Genomic DNA, 20,771 nt, shown 5'->3' with positions numbered 1-20,771 from the left:
CGCCGACCGGTTTGTTGGATATCTGCTCGTTTAACTTCCTGCCACGGCGGCGCCGGGCGGAAAAAGGTTAAATATGACGACACCGGCAGCGACTTACCGAAGTTTTTTTTTTTTTTTTTTTTTTTTTTTGACGTAGTTAGACTCGTCACTGATTACAGTGAGGGAGGACGGCCGCTCACGTAGTTGCACGTCAGCGCTGATGATGCAGTGCCGAAAATGTCGCCTGACCGCTGCCCTTACGTCAGAGATTGCCGAGGTGGAGCGAGAGCTTTCCCACCCCTCACTTCCGCGTTCGGAACCAAGCGCCCTGTTGTTGTTATTGTATTTATTTTCAACAAGTTAGTTAGTTAGTTAGTAAGACGTTTCCCGTTGTAACTGTATTGTTTTGTTTTTCTCGTGTTACTCTATACGCCAAAGTCTCACAAAGTCAACTTTTCGGGGAGTTTGATTTCAGGTTTGACACGCACACTGGCACGGCTTATATCATTTGTCGTGGGTTTTTGGTGCAACACAAGTGTTTGGTGATCAGAGTATTGCTGCCCCCTAACGGTTTAAATATGCCAAAGGCATAATATTCTCTCAAACCCTTGTCATTAATTTAAATCAGAAAGTTTTCAACAAAAAAAAAATAATATTTTTTTTTAATGGAACCATGTAGTGAAAATTAAACCAAATTTTTATATTGTATAAATTATCTTTAATTTAATTTCAAAAATGCAAATCAATGCATTGTCTGTCTGCTTTTGTCTTGTTTATGTTCTGTGCGCAGTCTGTTTGGTTTATTGAAGCGCAACCTTGTACGTCTTTCCCACTGTGCACCAGCAGAGGTCGCACTCCTCTGGGAACCCTGTCTCCTTTAATCGCTACAGTTTTATGAAACGTTTATTGGACATTATGAGAGCGCTAGTAGAGTTCAGAATTTATAGTTGTTTAAAATGAATTGACAAAGTAATATGAAATCAGATGTCTTGCTTTTGGTTTTGTAAATTGTATTGAAAAAAATCAATAGGCGGACTCAAGGGAATAAATCATCTAATGCATCATATCTAAAATTATTTATATTAAACCATATAAGCTTCAAATTGTGGCATCATTTAATATGTTTATTTTACTATTTTGCATCTTCATGTTCTTCCTCCTCCTCAGCCAGAGGATGGAGGCTCCAGATGGTCGAGTACCAGGAGCAGAAGGACAATCCTCGGGTGGCACAAAGGCCTGACAGCAGGGGGGACGAATATGACCCACACCAGACAGCTCTTTAGCACAAAATTAGCCTGGGATGAGCGGCTAACACAATACCATGCTGTTAATACCATCAAAGAGGTGTTCAACTGTCCGCTGTGGCCTTTAGCAACAGAACTGGGAAGTTGTCATTCTGCAGTTATGGTGACACCACCACCGCTGCTGCTGCTGCTGCTTCTGAATTTTGTTACAGTTTTATCAGAGTACCATCAATTGAACTAAATGTGTGTGCCAGACTTCCTAATTAGCAGGCGTAAGCATTGTTGTCGTCTGACCCACCACACGAGCAGCATGAATCTTTAAATTACCTGAAATTGAATTCCTCCACTGTTTCTTCGAAACTCAGATTTTAAACCACTATCTGTTTTAAATCTGTCTCATAAATGCACACTAAATACACAAAACTATGATATTGTCAAAACTATGATATTGTCAAGAAAGAATTAGTGAATTTATTATTATTATTATTATTATTATTATTATTATTATTATTATTATTATTATTATTATTATTATTATTATTATTATTTGGCCAATAACCAGTGTAGTCGGTTGCAGTCTGTTCTGTGTACCAGAAGAGGGCGCCGCTGACTAGGGAGCGAAGCTTGCTTGTTCGTCTCACACAGATGCCACTCAGGTCAACGCTTGTATTTGAATCTTGCTGATGTTGTTCTGACTTTAATGCTTAAACAACGTGTCGGCAAGATGTTACTGTATACATCTTCATACAAGCTGGATTTTTTTTTTTTTTTTTTTTTTTTTTGCGGGGGGGGGTGGGGGGGGGCATCTGACGAGCAACACTTACAAAGATCTTCGGTGACATGGACGCCTGCCTGCAGGGAAATTCCTCACTTCGGCATGTTCACCAGGCACTGATCTGGTGTCAGTTTGACGGATGACTCCTGTAACTTCTCTCAGCGCTCCTTTATCGCTGCTGTGTAAAACAATTACCGAGCAAGTGAGTCCTGACCTTTGGCCCTATCATTTGCCACAACCCAGTAATAAAAAAAAAAAAAAAAAAAAACCCACATGGAAACATTTATTTTGCATTTTTCTAATCTGAAATATGACACCCATAATGAGCCCAGAGAGCCTTCAACGAGCGCCCGTCACTAAAAATAGACTTTTTATGACTTTAATCCTCCTTCCTGTGTGACGGTGCAGTTCCTCTGTGTGCCACCCTTTCTTTGAAAACACTAGCACGTGGCAGCACCCCTGTTCTCCGAAAACTTGTGGCCGTTTAATCCTCTGCGACAGCTGGTGAGGCTGTGGTTGGTGCCCTGCGAGCGCTCCAGCTGCGTCAAAAGAGTTAAAACAGCCCTGCAGCTGCATGCTTGGCATGAAATGGGGGAGCGATGCCGTCAAAGCAGGATGGCAGTGACTCTCCTCCCCCGCGTCACTTGAAATTCCGAGGGCCAGGATTTAAAAACGGATACGGGGAGTTTTAGGTGGGATGAAAATGTAACCGTGATTAAGAGCCTTTTCCAAATTTAGGCTTGGTGTTGATGGTGTGATGAGTGGCACCGACCAGTTTATGTCCATGTGTTGGGACACAGCTGCAGCTAAAAGCTCTTGCCGCGGATCAGGGCTGCTTTTCATGTGGGAGTTGGGTTTTGTGTTGTACTCGGGAAGGACCAAAATAGGAAGGGAGCAGGTGCAGATGAAGCTCCGTGGCTTTTAGCAAGAGCCGAGGGCGTTGACTGCTGCATCGCACCGACCTGATACAGAAGGTGCGATGAGGTTTTCCCACATGTGCATCCTGACCTTGGTAAAAGACTATAGAGGAGAACAGGCTGTCATGAAAACTTAGGTGATTGGACGACAAGTCCTTGGTATGTCACATGCTGGCCAATCAAAATTCTCCTCAACAGAGCCAGAATGTGATGGCTGGACCACGAACACTGGCTGGGGCTCCTCCTCCTCCTAAAAGGATCCTGATTGGTCCGGTCAAACTCTGGCCGGCTGAAGATTCAGATTCAGATGGGAACTTTTCTCATGGGTTATGAGAGAACTCAGACTTTAAATCATAACCAGTGGTCCAGGCTGTGATGTGGAATGGTACCAAGACAAATGTTCATATTTTCTATCTCCCCCTATATATGTGTGTGTGTGTGTGTGTGTGTGTGTGTGTGTGTGTGTGTGTGTGTGTGTGTGTGTATAAAATCCAGTGTATTTTTAAGCACTGCTGCCCACAGTCAGGGCCCAGTGCTGCAGCCAGGCATGCCAAACGTTACTGTCCCAACCACAGCAGGAGGTCCGACTGCAACTGCACGCCTTCCCAGGCTGCCCTGATGCCTTCAGGGCAGCTTGCAAAAGCGTCACCTCAAAAAATTTGGGTTGTTTTGACAAAGACCTTGCTGAGCTTGATTTTATTTTACTCCTGGCGTGTTAGCGCACTGCGCTGTGTCGCTGCAACAACAGTGGATCATCACTAATTAGCATCTCTCGAGGTTGTTCTGGAAATATTTTCGCACTAAGAAGGGGAAAAAAGAAGGCAGAGCTGAATGAGGAGAGCCTAGTCAGGGCTTCCACACATACAGCTAATAGATGTGTTCATTAATTCATATCCCTGAGTAGTTGTTCATGTGTTTGGCCTTCCTCTAGAGCGGCCACGTGATCACTGCAGCTGTTCTCTCAGAAGCACAAAGGAACAAGGTTTTATACAATAAAATAAAATAATCAGAAAAAAAACCCCAACATGCAGCACCAGCTGAGTGTGAGACTGAAATCAGAGAGAACTTTTTTAAAAAAATGAATGCATTCCCACACTAATTAGAGGGCTTATTTGCATTTTTATATTCATATTTTTGTGAATGTAATGTTGCAGTTTAGCAGTGTGCTGCATAAAAATGCTTGTTTTTTTTTTTTACTCCAAAAGTCATCTTCAGCAACATGAGAATTATATGATTAATTAAGAATTAAGATCGTTACTCAGCAAATACTTCGAGCTGAGTTCCATTTTCACTTTAATTCAAAGCCTTTGAGATATTCTGCAGAACATTTGACCCAAGTGAAATAATGGCGAAAGGTTGTTCCTGTAAGAAGGACCTTTTACAAAAATCTAATACATCTGTGTTGTACTCAGTTAATTCAGTCTTGGGTTCCTTTGTGTTTGGGAACCCTTATTTATAGATCCTTAAAACAACACTTCCTGTGTCTAATCGCAATTTTAGGGAGTTGCGCTATGTATGTTTTAGGGAACTTTATTTTCCATGTATGATAAATGGCTCTCTGAATTTAATATAATTTAATATATATATATATATATATATATATATATATATATATATATATATATATATATATATATATACATATATACATATATATATGTATTATTATTATTATTATATTATTATTATTATTATTTTATTTTATTTATTTTTTTCTTTGAAACTATCAGAGGCAGAGGCAAATTGTCCATTCTCTGATTGCAAAATAAATAGTTTTTTTCCTCTGGATACATCTGAGACAGATGCATTATGTGCCAGCCACGTCAGGGTCAGCAGTGATATTGTCTAGACTAGAGTTTACTGATGGGTGTCTCAGTGTATTGTGAAGGACACTTACAGTTAAAGAGAAAGAAAAACAATTTCCTGCAACCTTCGCAAAGTGCCCTTCAACAAAAGCCTGCAGACTCTAATTGATCATTGGGTGCGCTCATCTTCTGTATGGTTGTACTGTGGTTGCTGTGCTGTCGTACATCTGCGTGTCCTATCATATGTGGTAGTATCTCATTGTTATTTTTTTCATTAATAAATTATACAAATGTTTCTCCTCTCCAAACTATACAAAAACATTAAATATGTTCATTTGTACGAGTTTAAATTATTACACTACAATGATGTTAACAGTTTTAAGAAATGTCAAGAAATTAGATGATTAAATTCCAGTTTATTTTTTTTCTGTTTATCACATATTTATTGTTAAACAATAAAATAAATCATCCAAAGACCCAACTACAACTACGAAGCCCCCCAAAACACACACACACACACACACACACACACACACACACACACACACACACACACACACACACACACACACACACACACACACACACACACACACACACCAGCTGAAGGAGCTCCTGCCGTAGGAGAGCTTGATTCCGGCATTCCCGGCGGCGCTTGAACGCACCACGTGACCGAGCGTTAGCTCAGCGGAGAGGGAGGATTGTGAGCGAGCGAGCTAAGAAACAACCGGGAGAGAGAGAGACACACACACAGAGAGGGAGAGAGGGAGCGAGAGAGAGAGAGCAGAGCTAAACAGGTGGTCAGGAACAGTCGCGGAGACTTGGCGAGAGGCAACAATGTCGCCCGGCCAGCGGAAGCAGCGCTAGCCGAGAGTAGCAACACCGGGACGGAGGCGGACTGACGCCGAGCTCCATGCTCCTTCTGCCGCCTTCCTCACAGCTTCTTCCTCCTCCTCCTCCTCCTTCTCCTCTCCCCTTCCTCGGCGTCTCAGCCCGAAGCCAGGCGACTCGGACAGTACGGCCATGAAAGTCACGGTGTGTTTTGGCCGGACCCGGGTCGTGGTGCCGTGCGGGGATGGGAATATTAAAGTGCACTCGCTCATCCAGCAGGCTGTCATGAGATACAAGAAGGCGATCGCCAAGGTAAGCAGCGGATACACTTTTGCCTCCTTCGTGTCCATGTGTCTCCCCCCCCCTCCTTCCCTCTTGTTTCTCTTCTCTTCTCTTCTCTTTCCCCCCCCCGACCCTGTTTGTCGCTCTTGTTTTCCTGGAAGCAGCGTTGCGGCGTCCCGAGCGCTCTGCACGTACACTCAATATGGCGCTAACTTGAAAGTAGATGCAAAGGGGCCAGAGAGGAGAAGCTGCCCCGCTTTCATGCCACCTCCTGCTCCGCGTGCACACTTTTTTTTTTCCCTCTCTCTCTCCACGGTTCAAATTGCGTGCTGGTCCGCTGGTTCTGTGCGTGCGGGTTGCTTCTGCCACTGCTTCCACAGAAATTTGGGGGGGGGGGGGGGAGGCGCACCGCCATTGTGGTTCCTCTGTTTGGAAACCCGCAAAAGTTCCTCCCGGGTCTGCAACTCTCAGCAAGCCGACTGTTTTCTTCTCTCTCCCATACTTGGGACATTCTTTGGGCCAGGGCGTACAGTGACTTTGTGACACTTTGGCGCACAAACATCCGTTTTGTTTGCGCACTAATCCAGTTGTAAAACGCTCAGTTCGTGCCCTGTCTGCAAGTTGCCAGCGGGAGATTAGCCTACTAGCGAGTTAGCCAGCGGGCTTCAGCGAGGCCCGTCGAACCGGGACTGCTGCAGAAGTTTACCACAGGAGCTTCAAAGAAAGTTTCGACAATTTTTTTTATTTTTTTTTATTTTATTTTTTAAATTTCAAATGTGTTTTTGCGCCAGAAGAGCAGTAGCTGCACGAACAGCAAGAGGCTGCTGCTATCTATTGCAGGAGGAGAGGTCAGCACCCGTGCACCTTCTTTTTAAAAGCTTTAGCTGTCAGTTTATTTTGTGTCTATGCGGAGCAGACCAGCCCGGTTGCAGTGCCAAGCAACAGCCCCGCCACATAAATCTGTAAGATAAAAGTGAACCTAAGAAAACTTGTAGGCAGATGTGGAGCTAGCGGCCGATAACCCTTTGAACCAGCTGGACGGTTCCACCAACACTGCATCAGATAAGATCGGGCTTGGATAAATCTTGGTTGCATTATTGTCTGGTGGGTCACAAGTTATTTAAAAATAGATACAATTGTTCCCCCCAGCAGTTGGAAATGTGATTTAAAAGAAATAAATAGAAATTAATCCCAGGAGGCTGAGAATTTGTCAATAAATTGACCATAACTTAATATATTGTCACGTCTACTTAAGCTGAAGATGCCACAGTGACGACCGGCTCACTGCCCTTCCACGTCTGAACGTCACAGGGCGTCGTTGAGCGGTAACGGTGACCCAGAAGTGACGGGTCGCCGCTGAATAATTCAGCGGCAGCAAGCGGCAGTCTTGCAGGTCGCAACCTGCCGAGTGGCTCCTCACTCACTGATCCTGCTTCCAACAGATACAAACTGCATTTTATCATGAAAGATGTATAGGACCGGCTTGCTTGTACACTGAAGTTTTAGAGGAAAGAAAAAAAGATTGTGGGAGAGCAAAGCTCTGAGGTCACCGGGGGTCAAACACTCATCCTCCTCTGTTTTCACTGGAAAAAATTAGCCTGAAAGGCCAGAATATGATATCATCAGGAGATATGGATCTTTTCTTATATTCCGGACAGTCGGATGTTCTGAGTGGAAAAAGATAGAAGAAAATGAGTTGGTTTATTCAGTAAAGAAAAAGACAGATTATGGCTGGTTGTGCTGTTTCTATGTGATTTAAAATAATTGCATTGATTCTGGACGTCTGTGCCCTAGAATTAACTTTTTGACTCAGCGGCGGCAAAGTGAAAATGGAAACTTTGCCTGCATGTGGTGAGGCGGGAGTGTTAACAGTTGCTCTGAGTACGACAGCGGTCGAATTAGTGACGTGAAGGGCTGTGTATCCCAGCGGGAGAGTGACCAAAGTGGAATTTGACAGTTAGTGCAGATTTGCATAAAAATGTTTTTCCAAATAATGCAAATCGAGGTTTGATATTTGAACGTTATCGCCTCCAAACCCCCCGGAACCTTCTTTGCAGCCACGGGAGACAGATTCCTCCATGCACCTCAAGGGGCCTGGGACAGACTTTCATGTCTGTAGATACTTTTACACCACACTCTAAAACCTTTAGGGACAACTATTAAAAACCAAACTTTCCTAAAGGGATAAATAAAGGATTCAGATTCTGACTGGCCTGGGATTGTTTGTTGTTTTTGTATTCTATCGACTCTGACTCAACTGTTTTTATAGAATCAGACCAGACTGCTGGCTCACACCGAGTCACTAAGTGTGAAGTCAGAATTTCCTATGCAGGGAAATGGAAATGGATCGAGTCCGATTGGCAAGTGAGATGATACAAACTCTGAGTTGGTCATGAAATCCTCAGCCACACCAAAAATATCGGAGCCCCGCCTCATAACGACCCTGACAGCTCCCGTCCCACCCACGTGGCGTGCCAGTGTCTCATCAGGCGGTTGTGTTGAAGATCACAGCTTCTTTAGGGCGACCCCGCCTTAATAAGCCACCCAAATTTAGGCAGCAGGTTTATTTTTTCCAGCTTTGGTGTTTGTATGGACCTTCTTGTGACTCAGCTTCCCCTGTCATTAGAGAGGAATGCTTCCTGCTGGATGTGAGAGGCCAAAATATAAATTTTTTTTTTGAGGGGCCTTCAACCATCTCATAACTCTGGAATTGGGGAGATGAAGACTGAGTGTTTGGTTTGTGCAGCGCTGTCAGGCAGAAGTCATTCGGGGATTATGGAGCTCAGAAGAGTTGTTTGTATGCCCGTACTTGTCTGTGGACGCTGCAGTGGGACTGTCAGCTTCTCTCCTCCGTCACTCTTTTTTTTTTTTTTTCACTTCCGCTAAGAAGATTCTCGCCAATCTTCACCTCTTGATTAAAAGCAGCAGTCTTGCGAGGAAGAACATCTCTTTGCGCTTTAAAAAACAAAACAAAAAAAAAAGCATCACAGTGGTTCCCCCTACATGGACTTCACTTGGGCGGACCACCCAAACAGATTAATAACCCAAGACGATGAAACACACACACACACACACACACACACACACACACACAAACTGAAATAGCTTTAATATAAGAAAGCATCAGTTTTACAAGAGAAAAGCCTTAACTGTGGTAGACTCTCATCTGTGTTCCTGCTTTTTGTTTTTCTAAATGATATTCCAATGTCACTGCGATGAGCCAAAATATGGTGTGATTCCCTGCACGAAAGGGCTGCGATTGATTAGTGCGCAGCAGTGTTTGATGGCCTCTGGGGGCAGATGTGAGCCAAGTGCAGCTTTAACACTACAGATACAAAGTGATGAACGTGTCGCGTGGGAAAAACTCGATACGTTTTCATCGTCGGGACAGTCGGCAGGGTCCAATAAAATCTGTGTGCTTCTTTTCTCTTTATTTTCTCAGTTTGAAATTTTGGAAATGCAAATTCTTTCCATTTTAATTTTATTTTGGGCCAGGCAGAATATCTTCCCCGTGCACATTTTCCCCACGACATAGGATCCTCTTCCACATGAAAGCAGCGACGCTATTGGTTTGGAGATCCCCGTTGGGTTTTTCAGACAACTTGCCCAAATGAGCCCAAATAATTTCACTCTCGGCATGTCAGACGCCCGCCTTACGCACGACCGGCGGCTGCCGTTCCCAAAACGGGCACGGCTCAGGATTTGAAGCTTGGATGATAATCCTCCTCACCGGCCGCTCATTTTGACCTTGACCAAACCTGCTGTGAAAAAATGTCCAGCAACACGACCTGGCAGAGGTTTTGATTTACCTAAAATAGTCACAGCGGCACAGAAGCGAAAGAGAACCGGCCACGTAAGACTTGCTGTGTGGTAACGGAGCATGATGGTGTGGCATTCTGGCCTTGAACGGGACAAGTCAGTATTAACATTGTTTATCGTTGGCGTGCTACAATTCTGAATTGAAACGGAACTCCGACTCAGTCAGAGGTGTTCTACAGGTTTTTCCCTCCTTGTCATTTGATGATGCTGGCATTCTGGTTCCCACAGCGTCGCTTTGCTGCGCCGTGCATGTTGCTCCCTGCCTGCACTCGTAGCTCAAAACACTTCTCTGCTGCGAGGGTTTTACAGCAGTGAGCTGTCAGCTGTCGTTGTTGATGCTGGTAAACATCACAATGCTGATATGATTAAGAAACGTTGCTTTAATCCTTCGCCAGCTCTTTTTTTTGCCCAGGGGGGAGAGTGAACGTGGCAAGGAGTCGTTTGAGGAGTGGGGAAGCTGTTTGGGCCTGTTGGAGACAGACTGAGGGCACTTTTGCATTGCCACTGTTTGGTCCTTTCCAAAGGACCAGCATCCAGTTATTCAGTTACTTCAGACCTCTGAAGTCTGGTAGGCTTTACACCGATCATATCGGCTATATCGGATCGGCCGATATTTGGCATTTTTTGAAGTGTTCGTGATCGGGCGTCATGTCATAAATCTCCGATCAATGACGTCACGGTCGTGTTGGAACTTTTTTCATCTGTCTCATTTACTCCAAAGTAGTTTCACAGCATCGACATGTTTATTTGTTGGTGTCCGAGAGCTAATGATTCATGATTCAAAAGACTTAATTTTCGTCTTCGTGCCTCTTCCTGTTTTGAGTACTGTCGCTATGTGACGGACAATAAAGTTTCTTTGAATCTTCACGACAGCAACATCCATGGGCGACACAAACAGACATGTCGGAGGTGTGGGAGTTTTTCAAAGTGGGAGAAACAGACATAGCACAAGCTATCTGCAATATATGCACAGTACCTCGCGGGGGAACATCGGCGAAAAATGTCAACACAACAAATTTAATCAGGCACTTGGAAAAGATACACACGGAGGAGCATGTCGAGTTCTAGAAACGCAGCGCGGAGAAAGAAAAAGAAAAGCAAACTCCGAAACGGATGCTAATAGGGTTGCTACCCGTCCCGTTTTTCCCAGAATTGTTCTCTTTTTTTCACCACCTGTCCCGGGAAAAATGAAATCTCTCCTGGGACACAATTTGTCCCGTTTTTTTTAGGGAAAATGACAAAATCTCATTTGATTTCCGTCTGTGGTCTACTCCCGTAAAATACGCGATTGTCTCATATTTGGCAACTAAAAAACCTGTCCCGTAATGAACTGATACGGGACGCACTTAGAATACACAGTTATATAATGATGCAACGATCATTCAAATTATTTTGCAGTTGGTCTGAAAGGAAAAGGAAACAACTGCAAGCATTCGTGCAAACAGCATCTTGGAATTAAACCGCGCGATTGACAAATCGTGGTCACTTGTGATCTCATGTTTTGGTTGTGAACTAGCTGACCGTGGTGCATTTCCGTCTTTTGCCCCGGCCAATCAATTCCAATTAGGTTTTCCTAATTGGTTTTCAACACTTGCAAACAACCAGCTGTTGAAATTGCCTCAAACTGACTCTGTCCCGGTGGTTGGTGTTGCTTTGAAAAAGTGCAAAGTGAAAGCCAACCTGTTTGAAAACATCAGCGGCTCTCTGCTTGTTTGAACAGAGACTCCGGCCTGTGTTTTGTGAAAGCAACATGAGAGACACACTGAGGTGTGAACTGTGCTGCTGTGCCCAAAGCCTGCGACCTAGCAGGCTTGTTGACGACGTCCATAATGAGCTCTTAATATACGCAACGGACCGAAGACACGTCGGTCTGTATACCAGGCTATTAGCTGCATGTGGTACCTTCACGCACATCTTCGTTGATATACATGAGCTGTGCTGAGGTCCATCATGTGACACGTTGCCAACTGAACTCTTGACCGCGATGGGGGAGAGGGGGGGGGGGGGGGGAAATAAGCTGCTACAAAATCATAGTTAATGAGGGTCCACATCGCGGGACGTAATGACACAGTGAGATTATGCGGTTTACAAAGTGCTAGGCAAACAGATTACTTGAACCTTGGCTTGGATCCAGCCGGCAGGGACGTGAGGAGCCCGACCAGCCGAGCCGACGGGACACAGGTCCTGTTGCTGTGATGGATGCTTCAGACCTTATCACCGCCACTTAAAGTCCCTCTAAGCGGCGTCCTGATCGCAGGCTGCTGTTTTGAGGTCAAGTCCAACCCTCTGCGCCGCCACCACCACCACCGCCGCTGCCGCCGCTGCTTTTGCTGCTGCAGCTGCTGCTGGAGACTTTCTTCCATAAACAGAGGAAGCTTCTGAGTGTAAACGTGCAGCAGGGCAGGAGGATCAGCGAGCTTACGGAGGCAGCTTACAGTATCTACTCGGCTGTCGTGGCGTTTCAGACCAGGCGTCATCGTTTATTTATGAAGGGGATTATTTTCACGTCTTCCCAGAGGCGTGTTTGTGGGCAAGGGAGGGTCTGTTGCTGAGAACATGGCCGTTGTTTTTCTTTTGAAGGAGAGCGTAGTGATTACAGTTGCCAACCACAGAGTGTGAATTTGGAATAATTTGATCTTGAAACGTTCAGATGACTCAGATTCTCGCCCATCAGGTCCAGCTGTAAGCATCCAGAACGTTCCAGGCTCACGTCAGTCTGTGTAGTGTCTGCTCGCCCCAAACAGGAATTGAGATGCACGCAGCATCCGGTGGATTTCAAAATACGACACTGTGCAATCTTGCATTTTTGGTTGTAAATAAACACAGTTGCAAAGTTTACATCTGCGTAGATAATGCCAGAATGTGGTGCAAGTTACAAGGAACTCTCTACTACTGAACAGACCGACCCATATTCGTCCATGTTGTGCTTGCTGAAAGAACAACGGTGTCATTACTTGTGTGGAAAACACACCATGTGCTCGCCTCTCTTCATTTTTCTGACTTTCACTGCCAGTTTTATTCATTCATGCTATTTTTTTTGTTGTTGTTGTGTGTGATTTGTGCCACAACAATATTTAAATAATGATTACACTGAGCCAGCCTAGCTTAGATGGATAGTCATCAAGTCTCAGCTGTAAATAAAGAGGTGACGCCGTCTGTTGAGGGCAGGAACTTCACCAGCAGCTCAGCAGAGTTCAGCCAGCCAGCGGCGGGGCGGGTGGCATCGTTGTGGTGCTCCTTGGAAATCTCCTGTGACAAAGCTAGAGGTGCAAGCTGCCTGGAGAGCTTCTCCAAAAAGCCTCGTTCCCGCTGGCCAGAAAGCCATTTTAAACCTGCTCGGAATTGGCATTTGGTGGCGGTGGGAACGGCTCGCTGACCCGTGCCAACCAGCGTCAAACAACCCTGCAAGCGACCCGGGTTAAAATCAGCTTTGGTCGGCTTGCAGTGGGAAAGGCAGACCCGTGTCAACATCACATCTGTTACCTGCCGCACGTGATGACGTTGAGCATTACTTGCGTTACATCATAATATCGCGCTAGTCGCGGCATATATCACGTACCGAACCAAAGGTGTTCGATTACGTTCCGTTAGCGCTCGGAAATTATTCATTGTCCTCTGGCTTTTTCGCTCGCCACTCACGCACAAAATGAACCAGACGCCAAAACGATCGCTGCACGGCGCCACATCAAGTCTGGCGTGAACGACACCATCGTTCCGCGGCTATTCTCTGAACGATTCTACAGTCAAAAGTGCCCAACAACTAAGAACACTGACCACTGCCAGACTCGCCTCCATGGTGCTCTCCATTGTTTACTTCCCTGAATTCTGTCGCACTTCATGTACGTGATCTCAGCGCGATGACGTCAGCAGACATGCAGCGGTGAAACTGGAGGCTGTGCAGCTTGCCAGCGGGGGTCAGACCCCACTGGTTTTGGTCTGTGGGAAAGAGGCCAAATGCCAATTGTTAGAGGGTTGACCCACGTTTAAAAAAAAAACAGCGTTGACCCTCTAATTTCAGTGGGAAAGTGGCTAGAGAAGCTAGCAGCCCTGAGCAGCGGCCGAGTAGAAGAGGGCAAGAAAGGGGACTTAGAAACAACTCCTCAGCAGAGGTTGAACGGTGTCCTGGAGCTCCGTCCTGGGATCAGAGCTCGGAATCAGCCGTCATCACAGCAAGAGGATGGCAAATGACTGGAGCTGCTCACTGAGGATGGAGTGTTCTAGTGTGCTGCCAGACATGAGATGGACACAAAAAAGAAGCAGCTGAATTCCCTGTCAGTATCTCACACTGGACCCCAGTCGTGCCTGGTCAGTTATCCTGGCCGTTGTTGACCCACAAAGCGTCCTGGCGGGGAGGGACGACGACACTTCATTCGCTTCAGATGGAGCTGATGCTTATCGGCCCGACTTTCCTGTGTTTCCCGCCAAACCCACTCCTGCCGCGTTCAGCCTGAGGCTGGAATTCACTCATGGAGGATTCCAGCCTCAGGCTCGTAGTGGTGTGTTCTGTGTTTTTTCTCAAACATTTTTTGCGAGAATGCGGCGGTTCTAAATGGCTCACAAACACAAAAAATGCAATGAGTGAGGGCTTAATTTATTTTTTTTGCCATTTCATTTCCAGCAATAATGAACTGGTAGAAATCCACAACTGCCAGAAAGAAAAGTCAGACAAAGGCCATGACTGGGTGTCTCATTGGCTCGCTCAGAGGTGTCACTGAAGTCCTTTGTCCTACTGCTGTCTACTCACTCACTGTCGGACTCTCCCAGCGTTGGCTGCTGGTGAAATGAGCGTATGCTTGTTTCCAGCCTTGTTCACTGTCGTGACTGTCCCAGCGAGCAGACAGAAACACAGAGGCTGAAATGTCAAGGACCGGCTGTGAGCGCCGAGCACAGCGAGGGGATTGTCTCCGCGGAATGTCAGGACACTGAACAAACAGCGGCGCGGCTGACAGAGACTGGACCCTGATACTCACACGGCAGAGTGGCGAGGACTTGACGAGGGCTGCAACCATTGGCAGACAATTTTTTGTTGTCGACGTAATCGATTACAACAAAAAAATTGTTAGAATTTAAGAATTGACGCCTTGTGTTATTGTTATTGTAAATTGCTGAATGATAAAATCACACTCTGGCTGCTTCATGCTCATCTGTACCTGCAGTGCTGAGTGCTGAAGGTCGTGTCGCTTGTTGTTTACATCCTGCAAGGAAACATAAGGGCGCACAAACAGTGGTGGAAAAGACAGAAGGCGAGGCTACAAGCATTTATACTGAACTGTAACACTCTTTCACTTATCACTCGTCAACTGTGATTTAGGGCATGTTAATTGGACAAGTATGTTGTAAGAAATCTGCTTAAGGTATTTAACTTTGATAAACATTGCATATAATCTCTCAATTGTGAAGTAATATACCTATAATAGTTTACTATGTTACAGATAAATGTTTTATGTGTCATTATTTTAATATATTTGTTTAAAAACGTGTGCTGTTTGGAGCACAACAGTATAACACAGGTGTAAAGATTTAAGCAAGTTAGGTTAAACAGAAGTCCAAAATATGTGCTGAAAAATATAGCGAATAAGCGTGACTAATCGAGTAATCGAAGATATAATGGATCGGTTAAACAACAACAAAAATAATTGTTAGTTGCAGCCCTAGACTTGACTCTCTTCCTCTCTTCCTGCCTCTCTGCCATCCCTACAATAACAGCCAGATGTTGAAATTCATATTTTTGCCTTTCTTGCCCTCATTGTTTGGCTTCTGCTTTATTATTGTCCTCTTCCTTCCTGTGCAATTCCTGGCGGAGTCTGAAATTTTTTCATTTTATCCCCTCACAGGATCTCTTGCCTGTCGGCCAGACGCTAATCGCTGGCGGCTAAATGAGAAAGCGGGTGGTTTTGCATTGCACTGAAAGTGCCAAACAAATTGGCTGACATGGCCGAAGGTCGTTTTGCTGCTTTATTGTTAGAAGATTGTGAGTTTGAATCCCTAACTCGGTCACTTCTTCTTTGGGGAGCGGTGGTGGTGGTGGGGGGGGGATCTACCTTTCCCTATTTCCTCTGTGCTTTCTTTTCAGTTGCTCTGTTTTCTTTTAAAATCCCCCCATCACCTAAAACCTGTCAAACTCGAGACCCTTGAAGTCTTGGCATTAATCCAATACTACATCTCCCACAATGGATTCCATATCTGCGGACATATTTAGTAGACACATTTTTAGTATCCAGCAATTGCACAAACCAAGTTGATAACTTGAATAAATGATATTTAATATAAGGACAGTTGCTGTATATATCAAGGACTGATTATTGGGTTTATATAGTCTCCATTTCCTAATTGTCTCTCTCTCAATATGGCCTGGTTCCTTTGATGCCCGACTGTGGCTGAACGCTTCAGAGGTAAACTTCCCTTCAAATACTCCGTCCCTAATTTTTCCGAGTTTGGTGCTCCGCTCCCATTGGACACAGGAAGAGCACACGAACCTAAAAGCTGAAGAAGCCACATTAGCATGACGTGAATGATTTATGAGTGTAGATTAATGGTGTCCCTTGAAATTGAATTCAGTACTTAGGCTGATGAGGCTTTGCCTGCTAAATATAGGACGGTCCAGACAGGCGAGGACTCTGCCGCTGACAGATAGATGATTATTGGCCTTTGGGCAGAGCGAAGAGAAGTCGGGGCCGTCGCCTCCGTTCTCCTGCTGCCTGAAAAGGGCCTTTTGGATGCGAGGTCGTGTTGCTTCTCTTCAGGCAGGATTGTGGGCCGCTGTGCAAGATGGAATATCTGCAGCAGTTGAACGTGTTCATGCCTCCCCTTGGTGCTCGCTTGACAGGCCACTTTCACCCAGGGCCCTGTCCCAAGCTTTTATTCTCTCGGCGGTGTGTTTTTGACGCGGCCAGCCTGCACTTGTCAGAAACGCTGCCAGCTCAGTGATTTTATTTTCACCGTTCACACTGAGAGGCTGTCAGATGGCCAGCCAATCAGTGATTCACCGGGCGCATGCGCGGACCGCTGAGGTTTTGGCGGTGAGATAATTGTCCGTTCAGCTCCTCGGCATAATGCTTGTCAGGCACAGACGCACTTGTGATGAATTCTGAACAGATCGGTGGCAGCGCCAGCGAGTAATGGGAGACGATGCAGTTAAAGTGAATACACTGGGTTTTCTATTTTCAAAAGTGATTGAAAAAGAAAAACTGAATTAAAAAAAAAAAAAATCCTGATTTGTGAGAACGTTTGGAAGAACGGCAATTCCATGAAGTACCATCTTGCAACTTGGAAAAAATCGGATTTCCAGAACTCATGATCCTCTGTGTGTCCGGAAACACCCCTTTCAGATAGAAATATGAATTGAAATTCCTGGAGGAATCTTTTTTTTTTCTTTCTTACGCCATTCAAACGCCGTCCGGACATTTTGAATGGATCAGCAGCACTGGGAACACTGGGACCTGCTGGGTGGTGCCAAGGCTCCACCATCGCAGGGACCTGCCGGCAGGTCCCGCATGTGTCGCCAGTTTCTACAGACGGATGTGAACGTGAGAGCGGCATGTTGCTTGGCAGGAAAAACTGCTTGCTTCCGGACGGCCCCTCCCCCCCCGCCCCAACCACCGCAGACATGTCAAGTGAGTCAAACTGTCGGATCAGAAGTTCAGACGACACCTCGTTTGAGATCCTTCTGCCTTGCCGGAACTGCAGGTCCTGCAGGCACTTAAGATAAAAATCTGAACTCTGACCAGCATCACACATCTGTCAGTCATTCAGAGGCTAGAGTCGGTTCTTTTAGCCACGTTTAAACTGGTTCCCACACTGCAGTGCTCATCCGTCTTGCCAACCTCCAATAGATGGTGTTTTTTAATTTTTTTTATTGTATTTGAAATTTCAATGGCTTCAGTGACCTGTCTAGTGGGCAATGCTTTAGTTGGGTGAGCCCGAAGGATTCGGAGAATGTTCTGTCTTTCACTCAAGGTTAATGAGCAACACGCAGGCAGCAGCAGCAGCAGTTCAAGCTCCTCTGACTCAACAGCTGCTCATGGAATCAACTTTTATCTTGATGTGTAAACATAAATCTCTGCGCCATTCTTATTTTTAGCCGCAACGCCTGATATTTCAGGGCAAGTTGTTGTATTTCTGCTTCCGAGTTGAAGCCAAATCGCTTGCTGCTGCAGGAAAAACTCTCTGTGTTGGATGGGATTAAAGTGAGCTGAGAAAGTGAGCTTTCCTCTTTCTCCTTCTCTTCATTATCTCATCAGTAATGCAGGAAGTTGACCAGGGAACCAGCTGGAATTATTCTAGATGTCAGACTGATCGTTTTAGCTGCATCTGCTGCTGCTGCAAAAAAGTATGTTTGCTTTGCCACATGGAGCTGTTGTTGTTGTTGTCGCTCTGCACTGTGGTCTGTCAAAAGCAAGCACAACATCCTGGAAGTGTTTTCAGGAGATTTACAAAGCGGCCGCTGCTCCGCCTGTTGTCGTTAGTCTTTGTTGAGACGTCTGGCTCCGGCAGGGGAGTCTGAAGATGACAGACTTGTTCCTGGCCAAACCTGAAATGGTGTCGACCAAAACAAAAGCAACAGCGGAGCGGCCGCCTTGAAATAAACATCTGAAAGCTTTTCACAGCTACTCAATTGGAATTTTTGCTTGCGCCAGAAAGTGAAAGGAGAGATTCAAGCGCAGCAGCCAGCGGTGGGTTTATAGTCGGAGTGTTCTTGGCTGGGGTAATATTATGTCTGTGAGAATTTGCTGAAGTTTCTTTCCTGCGTTGCTTCACATCATGCCACGGTAGGCAGCGACGAGGGTGCGGGGGTCGGGGGGAGGTTTACACATGAAAAGGCCATTTTTCTGCTTTTAATGTAGCATTCCAGCCGTTGGAATGAAAAAAATAGTTTGCCGTTGTTGCAGAAATGAAGCGTGAAGTTGTTGGGATGAATAAAAAAAAGCTTTAAACTGGAAGAGAGAAGTCTCCTTTTGAAATGAACAGCGGCGGTTTGTGGATGCGATGTGGGCTCAGCTTATCACGTCTCCGGCAAGACAGACAGACAGACAGAGACAGAAATGGGCTATATGCTGGATGAAAAGCTTACTGTGCCAGTAAACTGTGTCGAGTTTGGTGGAGGCCGCTGCCTACTTTGACGTGATCGGACAGGAGTGTGCACGCGCGTGTCCTCCTCCGCATGAATTGGGGACAGTGAAGCCAACACGCACGGCATCTCAAAGAGGAGACCAATTGTTGGAAACAAGCGCCCCATTTAGACTTTCTTCATCCACGTATTGAACTGTGGCCATTGCCTCCTTTCCTTCTTCCTTTGCCGAGGTCTCGAACGCATTCTCCTCTGTCGTTTCCTGATAAACAAGCACCTGGAACATTGCAGGCAAAGACCCAGGGAGAGTTTGGAAAGTTGGAAAGTCCGTCTTTCAAAGAAGAAACTTGTAGGTCCAGAGGGGTTTTGTTATTTGTCGTTTTGCTGCAATGTTTGATGATTGATGATTTTGTATTGGTTCCATACGTAGTCCAAACTGGTTAGAGGGCAAATGACCAGTTTGTTCTTTAAGATAAACCAGAAAATAAAATTAAAACAACTTGCACAGTGGATGAATCTGGGTTAATGCTGTGCAGTTTTCTTTTTTCAATACATTTGTCAAGCGTGGGGACGGAGTGCATGGATCGAAAACAAAGTGGCAGCCTCCTGATACCTAAGCAACTTTTCTTCACATGTTTACATGTTTATTTTTACTCTCATGACAGGTTTGATTTAAAAAAAATAAACAAACCCTCAGCTCTGCCTGGGCTCGGAATTCTCCCTTTTATCCTCGAGGCGTCTGATGGCTGCCGATGAAGGATGTTGAGGATGCGTGTGATTTACATTTGAAGCAACTTGACAGCTTTGCGCCCGCACGCCCCATTTTCTTGGCTAGTCCGCGGCTGACAGAGAAGCCCCCGGGAGAGTGGAGGGGGGGGGGCCTCTCACAGTCCCACCCGGTCACTCCTGCTTCTTCCTGACTCAGACATCCGTGGGGATCACAGATCTGTCAGGTCAGGAACTAGATCTGCGCTCCGCTGTCTTCATCTGAGCTCGATTCCACGCTGGTTGTGGGGTCGACCTGCCGGCGCTCTGAAGAGGCTAACGATACTTAGCAACCTCATTATCCCGACCTGCTGAGTCACCCTGAAAGCAACGATGCAAACATCGCCAGGCTGGTCTCACCCACGTCTTTTTCTGCTGTTGCTCTGACCTGACCTTGGCAGCGCCTGCCAATCATGTTGAGGGATGTTTTTGACTCCTGGGCGGGTCACGTAAAGTTTTCTAGTGTCATATGTATCCGTCTGTGTTACCTCATTGGAGCAGACGGAGGCCTGACCCTGCCATTTATCCTCTTACATCATCTTGTTGGGACGTGCGGAGGCTGCAAAGTGACTGCTCTGTTGATGTCTGTGACTTTGGAAGCCACTAATGTGCAAAAATATGAATGTTGATGGAGGGATTTGCACAATAAGTGGATTTTTTTTTCATTGTACCATTTAGTGCACGAATTCCTAAAGACCTCTCTGGTCAAGGGATTGCGACATGTCATGAATTTTAACCATTGTCGAACTCTACCTTGAGATGATGCAGGAGCATTTATTTGTCCAATGAGTGGCATGACGTCAGTAAAAACAATGACAAAACTCACCCCTAACCCCCAAATATCCAGCGGTCATGGTCTGTACAGCTTTCATGCCCCAGGCGTTTTGTTGTTTTTCAATTTCTGTCAATGTAAAATTAATTTGAAACACACAGACCAGTGGGCGTCCCTTTGGATAGAAAAAATAAACCGGCTGGAATTCCAATAAATGAAAATAGAAAAAAAACTATTCAATTTGTTTGAAAAACCCAACAGAATCTGTGAGGTAATGGCATAAAATGTCAAATGGAAGAGGCAAAGCCGCCAACAGATTTTTGCAGGATGATGAGAACATCAGATGTTGACATGGAGGAATTTGGTTAAGACATGCTCATGTGCAGAGGTATCCTTCCAGATGGAATCTGCATATTTTTGAGCTTATGATTGCTTGATTTCATCATATCTTCTAGCGAGCAGTTTATCTCATCTCCCCTTTCTGCAACACCCTCATCCTGGACTCTGGAGGAGGC

At 45.5% G+C, this 20,771-nt stretch overlaps 1 protein-coding gene across 4 annotated transcripts in view; it reads left to right on the top strand.

Annotated features, from left to right (window-relative positions):
• Positions 1 to 5,379: 5,379 nt before the first annotated feature.
• The window catches only part of LOC142900288 (partitioning defective 3 homolog), a 165,460-nt gene continuing 150,068 nt past the window's right edge, over positions 5,380 to 20,771 (top strand). For all 4 annotated transcript variants that reach the window (XM_076044489.1, XM_076044488.1, XM_076044487.1 and 1 more), the window contains exon 1: positions 5,380 to 5,863. In XM_076044489.1, the coding sequence (XP_075900604.1) occupies positions 5,744 to 5,863 (120 nt within the window). In that variant the 5' untranslated portion in view covers positions 5,380 to 5,743. The remainder of the gene's footprint in view (positions 5,864 to 20,771) is intronic.

This window comes from Nelusetta ayraudi, unplaced genomic scaffold (genome assembly GCF_046127955.1).
Source record: "Nelusetta ayraudi isolate G7.1 ecotype Tasmania unplaced genomic scaffold, CSIRO-AGI_Nayr_v1 ptg000081l, whole genome shotgun sequence".
Classification (NCBI taxonomy): domain Eukaryota; kingdom Metazoa; phylum Chordata; class Actinopteri; order Tetraodontiformes; family Monacanthidae; genus Nelusetta; species Nelusetta ayraudi.
Note: the sequence above shows the minus strand (reverse complement) of the source record. Positions and strands in the feature narration are given on the sequence as shown.